At 43.2% G+C, this 20,738-nt stretch overlaps 1 protein-coding gene across 2 annotated transcripts in view; it reads right to left on the bottom strand.

The window, feature by feature from the left end:
* The window catches only part of egfl7 (EGF-like-domain, multiple 7), a 114,014-nt gene that overhangs the window by 22,924 nt on the left and 70,352 nt on the right, over nucleotides 1-20,738 (bottom strand). For both annotated transcript variants that reach the window (XM_060935725.1, XM_060935726.1), the window contains 2 exons: nucleotides 8,322-8,398; nucleotides 7,111-7,309 (listed from right to left, as the gene is read on the bottom strand). In XM_060935725.1, coding sequence (XP_060791708.1) covers nucleotides 7,111-7,309; nucleotides 8,322-8,398 — 276 coding nt within the window. The remainder of the gene's footprint in view (nucleotides 1-7,110; nucleotides 7,310-8,321; nucleotides 8,399-20,738) is intronic.

Raw genomic sequence — 20,738 nt, 5'->3', positions numbered from 1 at the left:
AAAATACGACGAAGGAGACCCCAGACTGTTGAGCAACTGAAATTATATATCAGGCAAGAATGAGACAACATTTCTCTTTCAAAGCTACAGCAATTGATCTCCTTGGTTCCCAAACGTTTACAGAGTATTGTTAAAAGTAGAGGTGATGCAACACAGTGGTAAACATGTCCCTGCCCCATCTTTTTTGAAACATGTTGCTGATATCAAATTCAAAATGAGCAAATATTTTTCAAAAAACAAAATTTTTCTCAGTTTCAACATTTCATATGTTGTCTTTGTACTGTTTTCAATGAAATGCAGAGTTTCCATGATTTATAAATCATCACATTCTGTTTTTTTTTTTTACAGTTCACACAGCGTCCCAACTTTTTTGGAATTGGAGTTGTATTAAGAAGTGCTACACAAATGAAATATTATACACACAGTAACCTGAGTTTATGACTGAACCTATGCCACTGTGCCTTTTTATCTTTGTCAGTTCCATTCAATTTCATTTGTGTAGCGCTTCTTAATACAACCCCAACTTTTTTGGAATTGGGGTTGTATTAAGAAGCACTACACAAATTAACTTGAATTGAACTGACAAAGCACGGTGGTGTAGTGGTTAGCGCTGTCGCCTCACAGCAAGAAGGTCCTGCATTCGAGCCCCAGGGCCGGCGAGGGCCTTTCTGTGTGGAGTTTGCATGTTCTCCCTGTGTCCGTGTGGGTTTCCTCCGGGTGCTCCGGTTTCCCCCACAGTCCAAAGACATGCAGGTTAGGTTAACTGGTGACTCTAAACTGACCGTAGGTGTGAATGCGAGTGTGAATGGTTGTCTGTGTCTATGTGTCGGCCCTGTGATGACCTGGCGACTTGTCCAGGGTGTACCCCGCCTTTCGCCCATAGTCAGCTGGGATAGGCTCCAGCTTGCCTGCGACCCTGTAGAAGGATAAAGCGGCTAGAGATAATGAGATGAGATGAGATGAACTGACAAAGATAAAAAGGCACGGTGGCACAGGTTCAATCATAAACTTGGGTTACTGTGTGTATAATATTTCTATCCATTTATGGGTTTCCTCTGAGTCCTCTGGCTTCCTGTGTGTGCAGACTTTCTCTCTGTGTTTGTGCAAGTTTCTTCCAGGTTTTCTGTTTTCCTTCCATTATTCAAAAACATGCCAGTATGCAGATTCTCTCTCTCTCTCTTTGGCATATTACTGCAGTGACATGGCTGCGTTGACAACTCCAGCCATCAAAGTTTCTAGGGAAGAATTACAGTAGTGGTTTCCCATTACCTTTTACTGGATTATTATAGAGGTTTATCAAGTAGCCAGTTAACCTAGCTGCATATCTTTGGGGAGTGGGGGAAACCCACGCAGGCAGAGGGAAAACATGCAAACTCAACACAGAAAGGCCCCGGTCAGCCATGAGGTTTGAACCCGGAACCTTCTCACTGTGAGGCAATAGTGCTAACCACTGCACCACCATACAGATTAGTTATGTTAAATTAATTCTAGGTGTGAATGAGCATGTGAATGTGTGTGTATGCATTTTGCACTATGACAGACTGGCATCCCCACAGTGGTGTAGTGGTTAGCACTGTCACCTCACAGCAAGAAGGTTCTGGGTTCGAGCCCAGCGGCCAACGAGGGCCTTTCTGTGTGGAGTTTGCATGGTGTCCGTGGGGGTTTCCTCCAGGTGCTCTGGTTTCCCCCCACAGTCCAAAGACATGCAGGTTAGGCTAATTGGTGGCTCTAAATTGACTGTAGGTGTGAATGTGAGTGTGAATGGTTGTCTGTGTCTATGTGTCAGCCCTGTGATGACCTGGAGACTTGTCCAAGGTGTACCCCGCCTTTCGCCCGTAGTCAGCTGGGATAGGCTCCAGCTTGCCTGCGACCCTGTAGAACAGGATAAAGCGGCTAGAGATAATGAGATGAGATGAATTCTAGGTGTGAATGAGCATGTGAATGTGTGTGTATGCATTTTGCACTATGACAGACTGGCATCCCCACAGTGGTGTAGTGGTTAGCACTGTCACCTCACAGCAAGAAGGTTCTGGGTTCGAGCCCAGCAGCCAACGAGGGCCTTTCTGTGTGGAGTTTGCATGGTGTCCGTGGGGGTTTCCTCCAGGTGCTCTGGTTTCCCCCACAGTCCAAAGACATGCAGGTTAGGCTAATTGGTGGCTCTAAATTGACTGAGTGTGAATGGTTGTCTGTGTCTATGTGTCAGCCCTGTGATGACCTGGCGACTTGTCCAGGGTGTACTCCGCCTCTCACCCATAGTTACCTGGGATAGGCTCCAGCTTGCCCGCGACCCTGTAGGACAGGATAAGCGGCTACAGATAATGGATGGATGGATGGATGGACAGGCAGCATGGTGGTGTAGTGGTTAGCACTGTCGCCTCACAGCAAGAAGGTCTAGGTTGCTGGGGTCTCACAGCAAGAAGGTCTGGTTTCTGTGTGGAGTTTGCATGTTCTCCCCATGTCTGCATGGGTTTCCTCCCACAGTCCAAAGATATGCAGGTTAGGTTAATTGGTGGCTCTAAATTGACCGTGAGTGTGGATGGTTGTTTGTGTCTCTGTGTGTGTGTCAGCCCTGCGATGAGCTGGCAACTTGTCTAGGGTGTACCCTGCCTCTTGCTCATGATCAGCTGGGATAGGCTCCAGCTTGCCCCCCACGACCCCGCATGGGATAAGCGGTTACAGATAAAACAAAACAAAAACTGATGGAGATTTGAGTGCAAATTTTTCATGGCAATGGCAGTCCTAAAACTATCATAACCAATTCAGTCCTAAGTCACTGTAGCAAAACAGTTCATATCAAATGCAGTCTCAAGCCATCTTCATGGTTTCTAAGTGGTACCATCTATGAAGAAGAAGCAGCTTTATTGTCATTGTACAAGAATACAATGAAATTCTGTTTGGCAGCATCTCTCTTATAGCAGCTACATGCCACAGTCACAAGAAAATATCTCATCTCATTATCTCTAGCCACTTTATCTTGTCCTACAGGGTCGCAGGGAAGCTGGAGCCTATCCCAGCTGACTACGGGCGAAAGGCGGGGTACACCCTGGACAAGTTGCCAGGTCATCACAGGGACAAGAAAATATATTAAACATAAATAGTAAAAACAGTAAAGTGCAGATAAAATGTTATATATAAATAGTCTGTATTAAAAGTGCAGTCTATATTTGAGGTGCAAGAGTTATTGTCCATTGACTGGGAAGTAGTAGTGTGTGTGTGTGTGTGTGTGTGTGGGGTCATGATTCCTGCAGCAGTCTCTTCACAGCCATGGGGAAGAAGCTGTTCTTCAGTCTTTGGTGCGGGCTCTCATGACTCTGAGTCTGCCAGAGGGGAGGTTGGAAAATAGAGAGTGTCCTGGGTGGGCGGGGTCATCCTGGATCTTTGTGGCCCTTCGAAGGAGCCGGCTCGAGTAGATCTCCTCTAGCCGTAGGAATGGGGAGCCGATGATCCACTGAGCAGTCTTGATGACCCACTGCAGTTGTTTCTTCTTGGATGCAGCGCAGCTGGCATACCACACCGTACATCTGTAGGTCAGGACACTCTAATGTGCAGTGATAAAAGTTTTTCAGCAGAGGTGGAGGGAGTTTGTTCCTCTTCAGTGTTCTCAGGAAAAAGAGACGCTGCTGGGCCTTTTTAATAATGTGGGTGATGTTCACAGTCCAGCCCAGGTCCTCTGAGATGTGCAGTCTGAGGAACTTGAAGTTTTTGACCCGCTCCACTTCTTCCCCATTGATGCTGGGGTCTGTTAGTCAGGAAGTCCTTGATCCACAGACAGAGGGAGGTTCCAAGTTGCAGTGTCTGCAGTTTGGTGATCAGTCGGCTGGGGCTGATGGAGTTAAATGCCAAACTGAAGTCAACAAACAGCATCCTGATGTATGTTTTGGGACTTTCAATGTGGCTGAGAGCAGTGTGGAAGGCGATGGAGATGGTGTCGTCTGTGGATCTGTTGGACCTGTAGGCGAACTGATGTTGGTCAAAGCCAGGTGGAATATGGGCCTTGACATGCTGTAACACCAGTCTCTCCATACATTTCATAAATCACCGGTGTCAGGGCCACAGGCTGGTAATCATTCAACCCTGTGATGGCAGAGGATTTGGGCACAGGGATTATGGTGGCAGTTTTCAGGCAGGTGGGGACTATGGTAATCTCATGTATCTTTAGACTGTCCATATGGGGCCATCCTCAGCAGCAGCGACTGTTTTCAAAGTGATGAGAACTCCAACTAGAAGTAGGGCATCAAGATGCCTCAGGCAGGTCCAGAGAGAAGAAGGGAAATTTTGCTAATTCTCATTTAACATGTATTTCTTACCAAAATCCAGGTTCAGTGCAACCCATGTTTTATATATCCCCATGAGTAGCTAGACACCTATGTTGACCAGGGCTGGCATAGTAGTGCAGTGGTTAGCACTGCTGCCTCACAGCAAAAAGGTTCTGGGTTCAAGCCCAGTGGCCAAAAGGGTTTTTTCTGTGTGGACTTTGCATGTTCTTCCCATGTCTGTGTGGGTTTCTTCTAGGTGCTATGGTTTCCTCCACTGTCCAAAGGCATGTAGTTAGGTTAACTAGCTACTTTAAATTGCCCATAGGTGTGAATGGTTGAAAGGACTAAACCTCTATAAAGAATCCAGTAGAAGGCAATGGGAAACCACTACTGTAATCCTTCCCTAGAAACTTGGACCTGCCATCAGGCAGAATGCTAAATATTATACAACCCCGATTCCAAAAAAGTTGGGACAAAGTACAAATTGTAAATAAAAACGGAATGCAATAATTTGCAAATCTCAAAAACTGATATTGTATTCACAATAGAACATAGACGACATATCAAATGTCGAAAGTGAGACATTTTGAAATTTAATTCCAAATATTGGCTCATTTGAAATTTCATGACAGCAACACACCTCAAAAAAGTTGGGACAGGGGCAATAAGAGTGCATAATACAGTGCATAATATCATCAAAAGATTCAGAGAATCTGGAAGAATCTCTGTGCGTAAGGGTCAAGGCCGGAAAACCATACCGGGTGCCCGTGATCTTCGGGCCCTTAGACGGCACTGCATCACATACAGGCATGCTTCTGTATTGGAAATCACAAAATGGGCTCAGGACTATTTCCAGAGAACATTATCTGTGAACACAATTCACCGTGCCATCAGCCGTTGCCAGCTAAAACTCTATAGCTCAAAGAAGAAGCTGTATCTAAACATGATCCAGAAGCGCAGACGTCTTCTCTGGGCCAAGGCTCATTTAAAATGGACTGTGGCAAAGTGGAAAACTGTTCTGTGGTCAGACGAATCAAAATTTGAAGTTCTTTATGGAAATCAGGGACGCCGTGTCATTTGGACTAAAGAAGAGAAGGACGACCCAAGTTGTTATCAACACTCAGTTCAGAAGCCTGCATCTCTGATGGTATGGGGTTGCATTAGTGCGTGTGGCATGGGCAGCTTACACATCTGGAAAGACACCATCAATGCTGAAAGGTATATACAGGTTCTAGAGCAACATATGCTCCCATCCAGATGACGTCTCTTTCAGGGAAGACCTTGCATTTTCCAACATGACAATGCCAAACCACATATTGCATCAATTACAGCATCATGGCTGCGTAGAAGAAGGGTCCGGGTACTGAACTGGCCAGCCTGCAGTCCAGATCTTTCACCCATAGAAAACATTTGGCGCATCATAAAACGAAAGATACGACAAAAAAGACCTAAGACAGTTGAGCAACTAGAACCCTACATTAGACAAGAATGGGTTAACATTCCTATCCCTAAACTTGAGCAACTTGTCTCCTCAGTCCCCAGATGTTTACAGACTGTTGTAAAGAGAAAAGGGGATATCTCACAGTGGTAAACATGGCCTTGTCCCAACTTGTTTGAGATGTGTTGTTGTCATGAAATTTAAAATCACCTAATTTTTCTCTTTAAATGATACATTTTCTCAGTTTAAACATTTGATATGTCATCTATGTTCTATTCTGAATAAAATATGGAATGTTGAAACTTCCACATCATTGCATTCCATTTTTATTTACAATTTGTACTTTGTCCCAACTTTTTTGGAATCGGGGTTATATATATTCCTGTGATGACCTGGCGACTTGTCCAGGGTGTACCCCACCTTTCACCCGTAGTCAGCTGGGATAGGCTCCAGCTTGCCTGCGACCCTGTAGAACAGGATAAAGCGGCTAGAGATAATGAGATTATATATATATACACACACACTACCGTTCAAAAGTTTGGGGTCACTTTGAAATTTCCTTATTTTTGAAAGAAAAGCACTGTTCTTTTCAATGAAGATCACTTTAAACTAATCAGAAATACACTCTATACATTGCTAATGTGGTAAATGACTATTCTAGCTGCAAATGTCTGGTTTTTGGTGTAATATCTACATAGGTGTATAGAGGCCCATTTCCAGCAACTATCACTCCAGTGTTCTAATGGTACAATGTGTTTGCTCATTGCCTCAGAAGGCTAATGGATCATTAGAAAACCCTTGTACAATCATGTTAGCACAGCTGAAAACAGTTTAGCTCTTTAGAGAAGCTATGAAACTGACCTTCCTTTGAGCAGATTGAGTTTCTGGAGCATCACATTTATGGGGTCAATTAAATGCTCAAAATGGCCAGAAAAATGTCTTGACTATATTTTCTATTCATTTTACAACTTATGGTGGTAAATAAAAGTGTGACTTTTCATGGAAAACACAAAATTGTCTGGGTGACCCCAAACTTTTGAACGGTAGTATATATATATATATGTCCAGTTTTAATGAACACCAGTAACAGACCCCATTTTGAGTTGTGACACCAGGCTACTCACTGAGAAAATAACAAGCCATCTTTTTAGTAGCTGATGCATAAACACACAGTTTTTGATAAAAGCTCTGTGGGAGGAGCAGTCTGTAAGGTGGAGCTTAGACAAGATTACACCCACCCACTTTATATAAAATAGGATCAAAAGGGGAAACTAGAAAGTCACCAATTATAATGCCGACTGGCAACAATTGATCAATAACAGCTGAGAGATGACAAGCAAAACATATTTAGATTCTATTGAGCTTTATAACCTGCACTCTTATTACTTGTTCTTATTTAGCATAAGGGACACTCACATGATCCAAGGCGCTCCTCCAGGAAGCTGACCTGCTCACTGAGAGAGTCTATTCTGTCTAGCTGGCGCAGTGAGTGTGACAGGAAATTGGTCTGGTCTGACAGGAAGTCAGTCTTGTCAAACAGGAAGCCATTTCTGTTGGCCACGTCCTCCTCTGGAGGAAAGAGAGTAGAAAATGGTGCAAGAACCATCTCCAATTTCTACAAGGAGAGAGACAAAAATAATTATTTTCAAACTATTGTCTTTTAATGTGAGAAATATTTATCAAAAATAATCAACAGAATTATATATTCATATAATATTGTTTAGCTTTAGCACTTGTACAGATATTTAAAGTGAAGCCAGTGAAACTCTATTTCAGCAGTGGAACCAACAAGTGGTGATTATTCAAGTAAGAGAGAGAGAGAGAGAGAGAGTGTGTGTGTGTGTGTGTACTTGCCACAGGACCAGAATATGTTTTTTTTTTTTTAAATCAACAGAGTTAGGATATTTTTGGGAAGGACATTTTGGCTGGTCCTCACATCTTCAAAGTGCTGTTTGAAGGTTAAGATTTAGTTTTAGGGTTCAGATTAGAATTAGGTTTAGGCTCGGGTTAGGGTTGGGGTTAGGCATTTAGTTATGATGGTTATGGTTTGGGTAAGGGGTGAGGGAATGCGTTATGTCCATGAATGTCCCCACAAAAGTATCAGAGTGTGTGTGTGTGTGTGTGTTAGTTTAAAACTTTCTAGGTTTTTTTTTCTTTTTAAATATCTTTACAGACCTAACCTCTGGATGTGTTTTTGATTATTCTATACGAAGAAAGAATTCGCTTCAGATCCTAGGGCTGGGGTAAAACAGGTGGCTAACAAACATTTTGCTTATTGTGTGTCATAAAGAAGGGTATGGCAGCACAGCTCCAAGGTTACTATCTTTGTGAAGATTTGTATGTTCTCCCTGTGTTTGTGGGAGTTTTTCCTCCTGGTACCCAAAGTTCCTCAGTTCAGTGCTGAGCTCAGGTTACTATATGTGCAGAATTTTTCATGTTCTCCCTGTGCCTGCATAGGTTTTATCCAGGTTCTCTGGTTTCCTCCTACTTCCCAAAAAATACTGGTATGTGGATTGGCTATTCCAAATTGTTGGATACTCAAAATTTTTCAATCTGTCAACTACTGTATACAGAATTTATTATTCATATGGCACAGAATATGTACATATACTTGATATGTGTATTACCTGTTCTAGCAGCTCTACTCTATTCCTCAAAATCTGGACCTCTTCTGTAACATTTGCCACCAGTCCCACATCTCCAACTTCAAACACACACATACACATACATCATACACATTTATAAGTCCCAACCCCCACTTTCAAATAAGCACTCCCAAACATTCAATAGTAGGTGTCTGTTCCAACAAGATTCAAAAGAACATTTAGTGTTGCATGTCTAAAATATCTCAAATAATAATAATAATAATAATAATAATAATAACAACAAAACCAACTAATTATTCTGTTATATCTTTATTTCATGTGCCAAAGTAGCAATTTGGATGCATGTCTTAATGTGACAATGACATATAAAATTGGGGTCATGAAAGAATAATATGTGCACATTATGCACTTTTTTTTGAGTGTTTGAGATTGAGATTTAATAAACTGTTCCCATGTTTTGTTAATTTATTTTTATATTGTACAAAACACATTGGGTGGCACGGTGGTGTAGTGGTTAGCGCTGTTGCCTCACAGCAAGAAGGTCCGGGTTTGAGCCCCGTGGCCGGCGAGGGCCTTTCTGTGCGGAGTTTGCATGTTCTCCCCGTGTCCGCATGGGTTTCCTCCGGGTGCTCCGGTTTCCCCCACAGTCCAAAGACATGCAGGTTAGGTTAACTGGTGACTCTAAATTGACCATAGGTGTGAGTGTGAATGGTTGTCTGTGTCAGCCCTGTAATGACCTGGCGACTTGTCCAGGGTGTGCCCCGCCTTTTGCCCGTAGTCAGCTGGGATAGGCTCCAGCTTGCCTGCGACCCTGTAGAACAGGATAAAGCGGCTTGAGATAATGAGATGAGATGAGAGACAAAACACATTTCAGGTTGAAATCGTGGTCACAACAAATTACAAGACACTGGCACTTCACTTAATACTCATTAAGCTCATTCAAATATTAAGCAAGTGGTTCATGGTCATCGCCATGTGTAACTGAAACAACCCTTTGTTTTCAGCACATCTGCCATACACACATTTTGATGCAAATGTCTCAGTAGTGTCCATATCGTTACTTATATCTGAGGTCTGAATGCATGATATTTCATTCTTAAATTCTAACTATGCACACTTAATTCTGAATAAGGCCCTAAATTGTTAAGAAGTTTGTCGCAAAATAATAAATACCATAAATTCTTTAATATGGGTACAGTGATGCAGCGAGAGTGTTGCCTCCCAGTTTCAGAACCTCTGTTCAATCCTGAGCTTGAGTTTTGCATGCACTCCCTGGATTAGGTTGGTTTCTTTCAGGTTTTCTGCTTTCCTTCCTCCTCCAAAAAACATGCCAGTACATTTTTGATGACTCCTGATGTGTCTCTGTAACTACAATGTTTTGCAAAAGTATTCATCCCCCTTGGTGTTTGTCCTGTTTTGTCGCATTACAAGCTAAAATTAAAATGGATTTTTTGGAGGGTTAGCACCATTTGAATGATACAACATGCCTACCACTTCAAAAGTGCAATTTTTTTTAAAATTGTGACACAAACAATAATAGCCCTGTGATGACCTTGCGACTTGTCCAGGGTGTACCCCACCTTTCGCCCGTAGTCAGCTGGGATAGGCTCCAGCTTGCCTGCGACCCTGTAGAACAGGATAAAGCGGCTAGAGATAATGAGATGAGACAAACAATAATGAATATGAAAAAACAGAAATCTGGAGTGTGCATAAGTATTCACCCCCCAAAGTCAAGTACCCATAGAGCCACCTTTTGCTGCAATTACAGCTGCAAGTCTCTTGGGGTATGTCTCTATTAGCTTAGCACATCTAGCCACTGGAATTTTTGCCTCTTCCTCAAGGAAAAACTGCTCCAACTCCTTCAAGTTAAATGAGTTGCGTTGGTGTACAGCAATCTTCAATTTATGCCACAGATTCTCAGTTGGATTGAGGTCTGGGCTTTGACTAGGCAATTCCAAGACATTTAAACATTTCCTTCTAAACCACTCCAGTGTAGCTTTAGCAGTATGTTTAGGGGCATCGTCTTGCTGGAATGTGAATCTTCGTCCCAGTCTCAAACCTCTGGCTGACTCAAACAGGTTTTCCTCCAGAATTGCCCTGTATTCAGTGCCATCCATCTTTCCTTCAGTCCTGACTAGCTTTCCTGTCCCTGCTGATGAAAAACATCAACACAGCATTATTCTGCCACCACCATGCTTCACTATAGGAATGGTGTTCTCAGGGTGATGAGAAGCGTTGGGTTTGCACCACACAACGCATTTCCTATGATGGCCAAAAAGTTCAATTTTAGTCTCATCTGACCAGGGAATCTTCTTTCATATGTTTGGGGAGTCTACAACATGCTGTTGGGCAAACTCCAAATGTGTGTTTTTTTTTTCTTTAAGCAATGGCTTTTTTCTGGCCACTCTTCCATAAAGAAGTGGAGTACTCTGTGGAGTGTTATCTTTGGTGTCTTTATTGCATCTCTGATTAATGCCCTCCTTGCCCAGTCTGTGAGTTTTGGTGGGTGGCCTTCTCTTGAAGGTTTTTATTGGTGCTGTATTCTTTGCATTTTGCTATAATGGATTTAATGGTGCTCTGTGGGATATTCCAAGTTTGGGATTTTTTTTTTTTATAACCCAACCCTGATCTATACTCAGGGGTGAAAGTAACTTTTATTTCTTGCTGGTACCATTATTTTGAGTCATAGTGTGCGCGTGCAGCGCGCGCTGAAAAATACACCTACTTATTTATTATTGTCTACTTATGGTATCAAGCATTCACTAGGACTTCTTATCACTCAGTAGTACTAGTATAGTACTTTTTATCACACTATCACTCTTTCATCCACCTGTATCAGTTTTTGAGTATAAATAAATTGCAAACACATCATTTCAACAACACAATCGTTTTAATAACATTTTTTTTAGCTGAACAATTGAAAACTAACTTTTCATTTTGGACATTGGACACAGAACGGTGTAACAGAACAGAAAAATGAAAGTTTTTAGGTAAAACACTTAAAATAAATTCCATAGAGGCTTGAACATTTGAGAAAGTGCGTGCATTCTACAGTAAGTGCGTGCGTTCTCATTGCGCGTGCCATGCATTGGTAGCCTAGTTACTCTGCTCGCTCCAACCAGACAGTAATCTAGAATCTTTGCCCCAACTTCCACTCGATTTACGAATTCTGATCAAAGTAATTTTTAAATAGCCTATCATGAAACATTAACATGTTTCTTTATATGCCTTTTTATTTGGGAGACTTTGCAACTAACGTCTGTCTGCTAAAACACTTTGATTACCATGTTATAGCACAAGATCTGGTTAAGCCATACACGCGCTGTAGCTCGCTCATTGTTTGTCCAGCAAAACACTGCACACATATTGAAACATCAACATATGTTTCTGTATATGTTGTTTTTATTTGGGAGACTTTGCAACAAACGTCTGTCTACTAAAACACTTTGGATACCAGCTGCGCACGTTGGCACAAGATGGTTAAGCAGTGGGCTACGCGCACTATCTTGCACGTTGTCTGTCGAGTGAAACACAGAAGGAATTCACTTCAGACATAATTCAGAGACCGGTCAGAACGAGTTATATGCAATGTATATTGAGGAAAACGTGTTGCTTTTGGTAAATTGACGTTAGCAGGTGTGTTATGCTGAAAGTGCTTTTTTTTCAGAGACAGTATATTTTTCTTTCTGGTATGGCCAAATCTTTTAGTGGTATGCCAGACCGGCCAGGACTGGCTTACTTTCACCCCTGTCTATACTTCTCCACAACCTTATCTCTGACCTGTTTGTCTCTGACTTGCTTGCTTGGTAGTGTTGCAGAGTCAGGGTTCTTCCAGAATAGGTTGATTTATATAGATACCATGGGGCAGATCATGTGACACTTTGATTGCACACAGGTGGACCTTACTCAAATAATTATATGACTTATGAAGTTAATTGGTTGGACTAGCTCTTATTTAGGGGTTTCATATGAAAAGGGGTTTCATATATCTATGCACATTCCAGATTTCTGTTTTTTCATCTTAAAGGTGGGGTATGAGATTTTGGAATAACGGTTCCCGCAAGCCATATTTTGAAAAGAAACATGCCCGCCCTCGCCATGCTCCCACCCCCGCATCTCCACCCCTCCTCCCCCTTATAAAGCCTGAGAAAATCAGCCTTTATAATGGGTGTCTATTGCGTTACACACCAGTGGAGCTCGTTAAGTTAGAGTGTAGAGAGCTTGGAAAAGTAGCTCAAACTTTCTCATTTAAACTGTGTTTTCAGCCCCAATTTTCACTCCACACACATAATTTTCTCAAAAGTAGTAGCCACACTTGTCCTGATTCACACAATGTGTCTACCTACACGATAGGACTTGCAGTTTTTGAATGAGAAGCCTGAAAGTGAGGAGAGGACAGGCGCGCAGCCCCATAGACTGCCATTATAAACTTGGCAGAAAAGTCACTCATTTTTAACTCGCTCTAGTGACCTCATTTTTTACACTACAAACAAAAATATTACATCAGTGTGTTCAGGACAGCCTTGTGGCACTCACTGTGAAAGAATTTTGTGAATATCTCCTTCCGTTTTCGTGTAAATTCCCATTGTTTGGAGGGAGCGCACTGAGAAAATCCTGCGCTCTGTGTGACACTCTGCTCGCAGCACGCGGGTTGGGGGAGGGGCTGCTCGCTCTCTCTCACACACACACACACACACACACAGAGAAGGGACGGGCTGCTCGTGGGCTTCAGTCTGATTGACGTGTCAGTATCCAATCATTTTGAGGTGGTACCTCGATATGATTGGATGGCATTTTTCCTTTATTTTACACTGTAGACTGGATTAAAATATTTCATTTTTGGGTCAAACCTTCTATTGTACTGCTTGCAACATGGGTGTGAGGAGCTTTTCAAGCGGTAAAAAATACTCCTGAAAAAAATCTCATACCCCACCTTTAATTATTGTTTGTGTCACAATGAAAAAAAAAATTGCACCTTTAAAGTGGTAGGCATGTTATCTAGTCCTGTGTAGGACTTTAAACTGCAACTGGTGGTGAGTCTCAAGTCCGGGAGGACTTGAGTATTGGGGAAAGTGGAGTTACCCCTTAATTACCATTGCTCTCAGGTCCACTCTGACCCGGAGTGGTAGCACCTGCCTGGGTTCCAGCTATGGGTTAAATAGTACATCACCAATAAGGCGCTGGCAGCAGGGTGCTTTTCGGTGCAGTGTGGCAGATAAACCCAACAGGGTCAATGGCACACCACCAGATGGCATGCGGAAGAGCCACTCAAATGGCCAATGGCTGGCATCACTTGGGAAGTCAGTTGTCACTGCGGGGCAACTTCTGTATCCGTCGGGTCTGTGGCACTTTTTGTGCACCACTTGGCATCAGGTCTGGAGGTCCAGAGAGACAACACGATGGGGGCACAACATTGTTTATCTTACCTTACTATGCAAGGCACTTCATTAGGAGAGGAAAGTTGGAAAGCCCTGTGGCGATGGAGTAAATGCGATGGCAGCAGATCTGAGAAGCTGGAAGTTGCTAGCAGGAACTTTACACACAGGCGGCTCACATTTGATGGCTGCAGCCTAGCTGAAGCTCTGGGTAACAGCGGGCTGAGGCAGCATTGCAGGTTTCCAGGTAGTCCTATTTCGGGAGAGCACTGCTGAAGTTCTGGAAAAGGTGGAATAAAGAAAGCTTACCCAGTCCTTACCTGGCTGGCTCACCATGGCCAGTGGGTCTCCATAATACCTGTAGAAAGACAAAGAATATGAAATTGATAGTTGGGATTTGGAATATCCGCATCATGTTGGACAATGGTAAGAGACCTGAGCATAGAACCGCTCTGATTGCGAAGGAACTAGATTGCTACAGCATCAACATTGCTGCACTCCAAGAGACAAGGCTTGAAGGCTAAGGACAAGTGCAAGAGACCAAATACAGCTTCTTCTGGAGTGGGAATATGGATGGAAGAAAAAACGCAGGAGTTGCTTTTGCTATTTTGCATTAGATAGCTGGCAAACTGCCATCAATACCAGTGGGAATATCTGAGCAAATCATAAGTTTATGTGTACCCGCACGGAATGATTGCTACCTAAACCTGATCAGTGTGTATGCACCTACCATGACCTATCCTGATGAAGAAAGCAAAGCCTTCTATCATGAATTAGCTGATGTGGTAGGCAGGGTACCTCAAGTAGAGAAGCTTCTGCTCCTGGGAGATTTCAGTGCAAGAGTAGGTAATGATCATGTAACATACAAAGGTATTATTGGGAAATTTGGCAAGGGAAATAGGAACACCAATGGTGACAGGTGCAGGCTATCTGCTGGTACCTCGTATAGTGAAGGCTACATCAGGGGTCAGAGCCTTTTCTTACAAAGCCCCACAGTTATGGAACAGCCTTCCAAGTAATGTTCGGGAATCAGACACAGTCTCAGCATTTAAGTCTAGGCTGAAAACATATCTGTTTAGTCAAGCCTTTTGTTAATGGTGTTTATGAGGTAAAGGAGTAGATCTGGAGGGTCCTCAGACATAGAGTGTTTTGGTAAACTGGGATGTATGGATGCTGTCAGTCCCCACTCGCTTGCTCACTCGAGTTTGTTGACGGTGTAGTGGCTGGCTGCTTTATGTCCCGGGGCTCCCTCATGCCTGTGTTACCTTCTGGCTCTCTCCTTTTAGTTATGCTGTCATAGTTAGTTGCCGGAGTCCCTGCTTGTACTCGGTGCAATATGTATACTGTTCCTACTTATTCAGGTGACATTGGGCATACCTAACCACCTGTGTTTTCTTTCTCTCCCCCCCACCCCAAATCTGTCCCTCTGAGTTACATGGAGTCAACAGGAAATCTTTTGGTGGAGACGGTGGGGACCTCGACTGGCTATCATAGCCTGCAGGGAATCGGCCGTCAGACATTCTGTCGCATGTCCCAGACCCGGTGAAATGTAACTGAATTGTCTTGGCCAGGCCTAAGGGTCCCATCTGCATCTCATCATTGCTGAGGAGTGTGCTCCCATCACCCAATCAAGCATCCAGCCAGAGCAGGTCATGATATATTTTTTACCATATTAACATGCCATTGTGTGTTATGCCTGATGTAAAGACTCTCGTCTCTGCGAGCCTACCACACAGATTTAATACTTGTCATTTTTAGGGCATACCTAACAACGTGTTTTCTTTCTCTCTCTCTCTCCCCCCCCCATCTGTCCCTCTGGGTTACATGTTGATCCTGGGATTGAGATGCTGGCCTCTTCTGCTCCTCGGACCTGCTTGATCCATCCTGGTGCCCTGTGTCTGGTCGGAGTTTTATCGCCCCGCTCCTGTGAAGGACGGCCCCATGAGGACAGTTGAGGGTTATACCTGTTAAAAACTGTTAATATTATAGTCAGGCTGTCTGTTGTTGCCCAAATGAGGATGGGTTCCCTTTTGAGTCTGGTTCCTCTCGAGGTTTCTTCCTCATGTCGTCTGAGGGAGTTTTTCCTTGCCACCGTCGCCACAGGCTTGCTCATTGGGGATAGATTAGGGATAAAATTAGCTCATGTTTTAAGTCGTTCAAATTCTGTAAAGCTGCTTTGCGACAATGTTTATTGTTAAAAGTGCTGTACAAATAAACTTGATTTGATCTGATTTGAACTCATGCTCAACTTTTGTACTCAACGTGAACTATGCATCACTAATACCTACTTTTGCCAACCAGTCAAAAATTACTACACCTAGTACCACCCAAGATCTAAAAACTTACATTTCCTTGATTATGTCATGACTCGTGGATCCAACATAAGAGATTCTGTCAATAAAGGTAATGCGAGGAGCTGAATGCTCAACAGAGCACTATATGGTCCAATAAAAGCTGAAACTCAGACTTGTATTTCTGAGATGCAAGAAAGCAGCCTCCACAACAAATAAGAAACTAGACATAGACAAGTTGAAGAATGATGAGACACAGCGCAAACTCAAAATAGCTACTGTATTACAACTACTCTACAGGAAAATGCCCCTGATCAAGAAGACAGAAAACATTGAGGACATGTGGCAACAGCTGAAAGATATTGTGTACACAACTGCAAGTGATATACTTGGACAGCAGAAGAAAAGTACAACAGACTGGTTTCAAGAACAGGCCGATTCTATCCAAGCTTTGTTAGAAGAAAACAGCAAAATTTATAACCTACATCTAAAAGAGAACTCAGATAGAAGCATGAAAGCTTTCAAAGACATTAAAATGAAAGTGCAGTGAGAAATCAGAGCCATGAAAGACAGATGGTGGTGCAAGAAACCTAAGGAACTGCAGGAACTGGCAGACAGGAAGGACTATCATGAATTATTTGCCAGACTGAAGCAACTCCAAGAGAAAGCTATTGAGTAATGTCAATCTCTGAACAGGGTTTTTGTAGACTTCTCAAAGGCCTTTGACACCACTGACTGAGAGATGCTTTGGAAGGTACTAGAAATGTATGGATGCCCAGAAAGCCTGATACGGCTCATTAAACTCTTCCATGAGAACATGTCTGGGAAGGTTTCTATCAGAGGAGACATTAGTGAAGCTTTTCCTGTCAATCATGGTGTCAAACAGGGATGCGTTTTTGCCCTGAAATTGTTTATACTCTACCTTACAGCAGTGCTAGACACTATGGGCACTAATAGTGGTGCAACGGATCATCATTGATCCGTGATCCGTTCGGATCGACGTCATCGGTTCGGGACACACGTGATCCGCGGATTGATTTCTGGAAAAAAAAAAAAAGTTGTGCTCCATCCGCATACAGCTTGCGGCGAGCGGAGAAAGGAGGTGTGTAGACATGGCGAGCGGAAAGGAGGAGCTTGAACGCCCCGCGACACTTAAATCCCCTGTATGGGAGCATTTTGGCTTCCCTGTCAACTATGATGACGAAGGAAAGAGGTCAGTGGACAAAACTGCGACTGTGTGTAGGCATTGTGGCACAAGAAAGCCATATGACAGTGGAAACACATCCAGCATGTTCACTCATTTGAAGCGACATCACCCGGGTGTTTCACCGATCGGAGAAAAAACGAAAGCTGGCCAACAACCGCTCATCACCGCAGCATTTAAGCAGCCTCTCCCTGCGCAATCCGACCGGGCTAAAGCTATCACAAACGCTATTGGCGTGTTTATAGCTACAGACATGAGGCCATATTCAGTTGTACAAAACGAGGGCTTTAAAAACATGCTGAAAGTGCTTGAGCCACACACTTCAGTGAGAAGGTAGTGCCAGATCTCTATGAGCGGGAGAAGAAAGTTGTGGATGAACTATCCCGAGCGTCGGCTGTTGCGCTCACGACAGACGGGTGGACGTCCAGGGGAACGGAGAGCTACGTGACGATAACGGCTCACTTTATCACCGAAGACTGGGAGATGAGAAGTCTAGTGCTGCAGACACGCCCCCTCTACGAGAGTCACACAGGCACTCATCTTGCGCAGGTACTGACACAAGCAGTTGAAGAATGGAAGTTAAGGAGGCCCAGTACTAATATTCCAGTAACAACTGATAATGCAAAAAATCAAATAAATGCAGTGAATATGGCAGGACTTGGCCCACAGATAGGGTGCTTTGCACATGTAGTGAATTTGGCATCACAAAAGGGAATCTCAGTCAATAAAATGGAACGCCTCCTTGGGAGAATCAGGAAGGTGGTTTTCTACTTCCACCGAAGCACAACAGCTGCTCATGTGCTCAAGACAAAGCAAGACATGTTACAGCTACCCAATCATAAGCTCATACATGATGTACCAACAAGGTGGAACTCCACTTATGATATGGTGGAGCGTTATCTGGAGCAGCAGGCAGCTATATACTCTGCATTGACTGAGAAAACCCTGAGGAAAGAAAACATCATCACCCTGTCTGATGATGATGTGAGAGTGGCAGAAGAGGTCCTCCAGGTACTTAAACCCCTCAAAACTGTCACATCTCTGCTGAGCACTGAAACTTCACCATCTGTATCAATGATCCTGCCGCTGAAAACAAGGATTCTACAATCCATGGCTCCAAGTGTGGAAGACAGTACCATCACACAAGATGTCAAGGCTGCCATTAGAGAGGACCTGAAGCCCAGATACACTTCATCCCCTACTCTGCAGGACTACCTTCACAAAGCTACTGCCTTGGATCCCAGATTCAAGTCCCTGTCTCACCTGGACCCTGCCCTACGTCAGAAGACATACAATGACCTCACCACTGAGATTGTGAGCCATCTGGGTACTGAAGACTTTGATGAGGTAAAGAAAAAGAATATTATCTAAAAATTATAAATGTAAATCTACACACATTTTTTATTTCCAGTAATAATGGCTTGTATTAAATGTTATTGCCACATTTTTCATGCCTATGAAACATTAAAATAAATAACAGGTTTAATTTTTTTTTTTCTGCAGGGTCAAGCTGCAGAGGCAGCAGGAGGAGGCTTGGACACATCTCCTCCTCAAAAGAAATCAGCGATGGCCGAGCTCTTTGGAGAGACCTTTGTCAGCAAAGAGATGTACACCAAGGCTCCTGGCATTGACCTCATCAAAGAGGAGGTGGCATCCTACCAGGCAGCAGGTGGCATGTCAGTGGATGGTGATCCACTGACATGGTGGAAAACCAATGAATGCAAATACCCTTGTCTTGCAAAGATGGCAAGATGCTACCTCGCTGTGCCAGGATCTTCAGTACCATCAGAGAGAGTGTTCTCAACTGCAGGGGACATAGTGACAGCTAAGAGGTCCACACTCTCTCCCGACAATGTTGACATCCTTGTCTTCTTGAAAAAAAATCTGAAATTATAAACTCAGGTTCTTTCACTGTCCTTGTTTCAACGAAGATGTCTTCTTATGTTTACCTTTGAGTTCTAATGACCTTTTGAACCAATATTAAAAGAAGATATGCCTTTTTATGTTGCTGTTGCACTTTAAGTAGATTTTTGGTTCATTGTTACATTTTAAAGGAAGGAGATATGCCAATATATTGCACTTCAAGTTGTTTTTCATTAATAATTATGCCTTGTGCACTATTTTTATATATTTTAATTTTAATAATTTAAGTGTGTTATAAACAGACAAAATGTAAGTACGTATGTTTATTTGTCTTGTTTTTTTTTTTTGCTTTTTGCCGATCCGAAAAATGATCCGATCCGTGACTCTTGATCCGAGGAACGATCCGATCCGTGAGTTTTGTGATCCGTTGCACCACTAGGCACTAACCTAGATGAAGTCTACATCAGGACTCGATCAGAAGGCAAACTCTTCAATCTTGCCAGACTCAAGTCCTCAACCAAAACTTGGCAAATTTGCATGCGAGAACTGCTGTACACAGACAACTCTGCATTTGGACGACATACAGGAAATTGTTGATCACTTTGCCACAGCTGCAACCCTCTTTGGATTGAAAATCAATACCACAAAAACAGAACTCTTGTTTTGGTCAATGGAATGCCTCTTAGGAGTTCTGAGAGTTTTATCTACTTAGGCAGTGCAGTTACCAACACAAACTCCTTAGACTTGGAGGTAGACTGCCGGATTCAAACTGCCACCAAAGCCTTTGGTGCATTACAAAAGCAACTATGGTCTCGCCATGACCTCAAGAGAACCACCAACTTGAAATTATACAACGCCACGGTCTTACCATCTCTGCTTTATGCCACCAAATGCATGACACTCTACCGTAAACATTTCAAGAAACTGACCAGGCTACAACTCCGACACCTACTTTAAATCCTCAAAATAAGATGGCAGGACAACGTCCCCAATGTAGAAGTCCTCAGGTGAGCCAAAACAGTAAGCGTGGAAGCCCCCATGCTTACTGTTACTGGAAGCCCAGATGTGTCACAGCTTCCCAACTTCACTGGGCTGGACACATCTGGCACATTCCTGACATGTGACTACCCAAAGCCATTTTCTATGGAGAACTGAGCATAGGAAAGAGGAGAGAAGGAGGACAGAAACTGAGCTAACAAATGTTTTGAAGAGGAACATGAAGAATGCCAGAGTTATTGATCAGATCTGAGAAAGGGATGCCTTGGATAGAGAAAAATGGCAAAACATAGTTAAAAGCTCAGTGTCTGCAATTGAAGATAAGTGTCAAAGGGAGTATACGAGAGCTCACGAAACCAGACATTCCACAGCAGCTCAACCAGACCATTCATGCCACCACTGCGGACAACTCTGTCACTCTGATGCGGGCCTTGCGGCCCATCTGTGTTTCTGTGCATCCTAATGAAACAGTCATCATTGCTAGCTGATAATGATGAGGTATGTTATGTAAATCAAATGGTGCCACCCCCCCAAATCCATTTTAATTCCAACTTGTAATGCAACAAAACAAGACAAACACCAAGGTGGATGAATACTTTTGCAAGACACTGTATGTGTTTTCACTGTATGTATATGTTTTTACAGTATGATGATGCCACCACCATGCTTCACTATAGGTGTTTTCAGGGTGTTGGGTCTGTACCACACA

Source organism: Neoarius graeffei, chromosome 12, assembly GCF_027579695.1.
Source record: "Neoarius graeffei isolate fNeoGra1 chromosome 12, fNeoGra1.pri, whole genome shotgun sequence".
NCBI lineage: Eukaryota > Metazoa > Chordata > Actinopteri > Siluriformes > Ariidae > Neoarius > Neoarius graeffei.
The sequence above is the reverse complement of the archived record's forward strand: the minus strand, read 5'-3'. Positions and strand labels throughout refer to the sequence as shown.